At 40.7% G+C, this 2,842-nt stretch overlaps 1 protein-coding gene across 2 annotated transcripts in view; it reads left to right on the plus strand.

Annotated features, from left to right (window-relative positions):
• LOC106819378 (cytochrome P450 27C1-like) overlaps window positions 1-2,520 on the plus strand; it is a gene marked incomplete at its 3' end in the record, with an annotated part of 17,207 nt that extends 14,687 nt beyond the window's left edge. The window contains 4 exon segments of one of the 2 annotated variants that reach the window (XM_014824022.1): window positions 564-724; window positions 1,046-1,218; window positions 1,840-1,918; window positions 2,311-2,520. In XM_014824022.1, coding sequence (XP_014679508.1) covers window positions 564-724; window positions 1,046-1,218; window positions 1,840-1,918; window positions 2,311-2,520 — 623 coding nt within the window. 2 annotated transcript variants of the gene reach the window in all.
• Window positions 2,521-2,842: the final 322 nt, after the last annotated feature.

The raw sequence follows: 2,842 nt of genomic DNA on the forward strand, positions 1-2,842 counted from the left end.
ATGCTGGGATACGATCTACAGAGTGGGTATGTTGTCACGTTTTCATTGCAGCATTGTTGCGATTTATCCCAAAAATTGAATTGCGATTCTCATGTATCCATTGCAAAGTTTGAAGTTTAAGTCTATTTAGGCACATGTTACTCTCAGTTTAAATAGAAATTTTGAGGCACCAAACTTAGAAAGCAGGGGTCGAATTTTCGTTTTCTCTAGAGCAAGGCAATTGTGGCCTTAATTGGTTTTAATTTGAAATATTAACGTACCACAGTATATTAAACGGCACCAAGGCAAACATATCTATCATAGAAGAGTTAAGGTCATTTACTTTTCAACAAAGCATTATAAGTGGTAAAGGGTATACCAACACCACCTTGAATTGTTGAGAAGCACAGTGAGACTTATCATAGAGGGGCTGTGGCTGTTTAATTCCACAGATATTATTCCATTTTCATGGGCAGCACAGTAAGTAGGAAGGGCAACCATGGCACTTGCGTAGGGGTCGCCGGTAAACTCATGCCCTGCGATCATCAAAACTTTGCATCTTGTTCTTGTTTGCATGAATGCAGCAAAGAAGTACATTGATGCCCAGCTGAATGCGATGGCGGAGGAGGATGGTAAGGAAGAGGAAGCAGGGGGGCTTGTCCGGCAGTTGGCTACGAACAAGGAGCTCACCATTAAACAAGTGTACGCCACCGCTATAGATGTCATGACAGGAGCTGTTGACACGGTAAGATGTAATCAAGGTATTAAACGTTGGCAGCAACAGACAGCTGTAGCAAAACTGAAGTATCCAGTTCATCATAATATTGTAGTAAGGTCAGACTTGTGTTAGCTGAGCACCTCAGTAGAACAAAACCCTGCTTAAATTTTGGTCAGTGTTACAGTGAAACCATCTATAGAATAGTCACCAGTCTGTAAAAGACATAAGTTTCCCTTTAATGATAAACATTGAAAGCACCCCTGTAGTGTGGACACAAGTCTATAACGAACACTTGTGGCTTCTCTGCACAGACGGTTTGGATTGTACATTGTTCATGTTCGCTTTCAGACGACGACCGCATTCCAGTGGTGCCTGTATGAGCTTGCTCGCAATCCAGATGTGCAGGAGAGACTGTACGCAGAGTTGGTCAGGGTTGTCCCAGATGGCAGGCGGGAACAGATCACTCAGAAACACCTTATCGATCTTCACTACCTGAAAGCATGTGTTAAAGAGACCCTCAGGTAGATTTCCTTCACTCCATTAGTTAAGGGGTCATAAGTTATCCGGTTGTACTTCCATGTAGCGCACTTTTGTACTGCAACACTGATATTTTGTTATGTGTTTACATGGTGTTTTCAGTCAATATGTGTCAGTAACCATGTTCTGATGTAAAATAGCGGATGGTGTTTATGTCATGTTTGTTATTGTAAAGTGTTTTTGTAAGTAATTTTTTTCCCCACTTGAGTTCCAGACCCACCATAGATAGTGTTTTGTAATATATGGTTCGTATATATATAGTTGGATTATAGTTAGTGTTAGGGTTCGGTTACGTGTTGGGGTTAGGGTTAGGTATAGTGTGTATTCATTTTACATTGTTGCTTCGAGGAAGTCGAGTGAATGGAGTGCGCTGATTGGCTGTGGTCCGGAACTGAAGTGGGAAATTTTTTTTAGCCGTCCAGAGTTTGTAAGTGTGTTTCATTGTCTGCCGATTGTACGGTGTGTGTATATATACTATATAAATTCATATATATATATATATATACATTTATATATATGCATATATACATATATTACATATTTGTGTAATTATAGATATTGCCCAATTCGTAGGTGACGATATTAATAGCAGTTACTATGTGCAGGTTGTATCAGATAGCTGGAGGATACAGTCGCGTATTGGAACAAGATACCGTGATTAGGGGATACAAGCTCCCTAAAGGGGTGAGAGAATAGTAAAATATGGTCACACTTAGCTAGACATGCCTACCTCTGGTGTTAATCAGCACTCAGCAGCCAATGAAAGCTAGTGTCATGATGTCAAATTAATCACATAGTGTGACACAAATGGTTTTATGAATGCGTAACGATGATACGATATATATTGCATTGTGTATCGAGAAGTTTTTAGTGGTTGAGATGCCTTTGAAATCCGAGGTTACTCCACCTGTGCTGCACTCTCATTTATTCCAATTATTTGTCATGCACGTGCAAAGTAACATATAATTAATAAGATCATTTTTGCATTTGTTTGTTTGTAAAATGCTTATTATTCATGAAATAACTTGCGTAAAAACTGCGTAGTATAAAAATGTGTTTTGCATGCGTATGCACAGACTGTAATAGCGGGAGCAACGCCGAATCTCTGCCGGGATTCAAACTACTTTGAGGATGCGGGGGAATTCAAGCCGGAGCGTTGGCTTCGGGATGCTTCCGGACGGAAGCAGGAGACTCATCCCTTCGCATACCTGCCTTTCGGATTCGGCACGAGGTCGTGCGTCGGTCGCAGGTTCGCGGAACTGGAGATGCATCTTCTCCTGGGGCAGGTGCGTTCGTCTGTCCATCCATCTTAAGAAACGTGAATACAAGCACGCTCAATGAAGCTTCACTACAGGTTAAAGACGTAAAAGTGTAAAAAAAAATTCTCCTTGATAAGTGATGGCCAGTGTAGTGAAGGTATTATGGTTTTCTGGGTGAAATCGTGAATAATGTTTATAACAGATCTTTATCTTTGCAAGTTCATGGGCTTTCTGGCTGTTGGTTGGGGTGGGGTGCTTTTAGCAAGGTTAGACAGCAAGTAACATTAAAATACTTGATGAATAGGCAATAATATGATCTTTTCTTTTCCAACTTTCTTCCTGGAAATGT

The sequence above is a fragment of the Priapulus caudatus genome, unplaced genomic scaffold (genome assembly GCF_000485595.1).
Source record: "Priapulus caudatus unplaced genomic scaffold, Priapulus_caudatus-5.0.1 Scaffold38, whole genome shotgun sequence".
In the NCBI taxonomy this organism is placed as follows: Eukaryota; Metazoa; Priapulida; class Priapulimorpha; order Priapulimorphida; family Priapulidae; genus Priapulus; species Priapulus caudatus.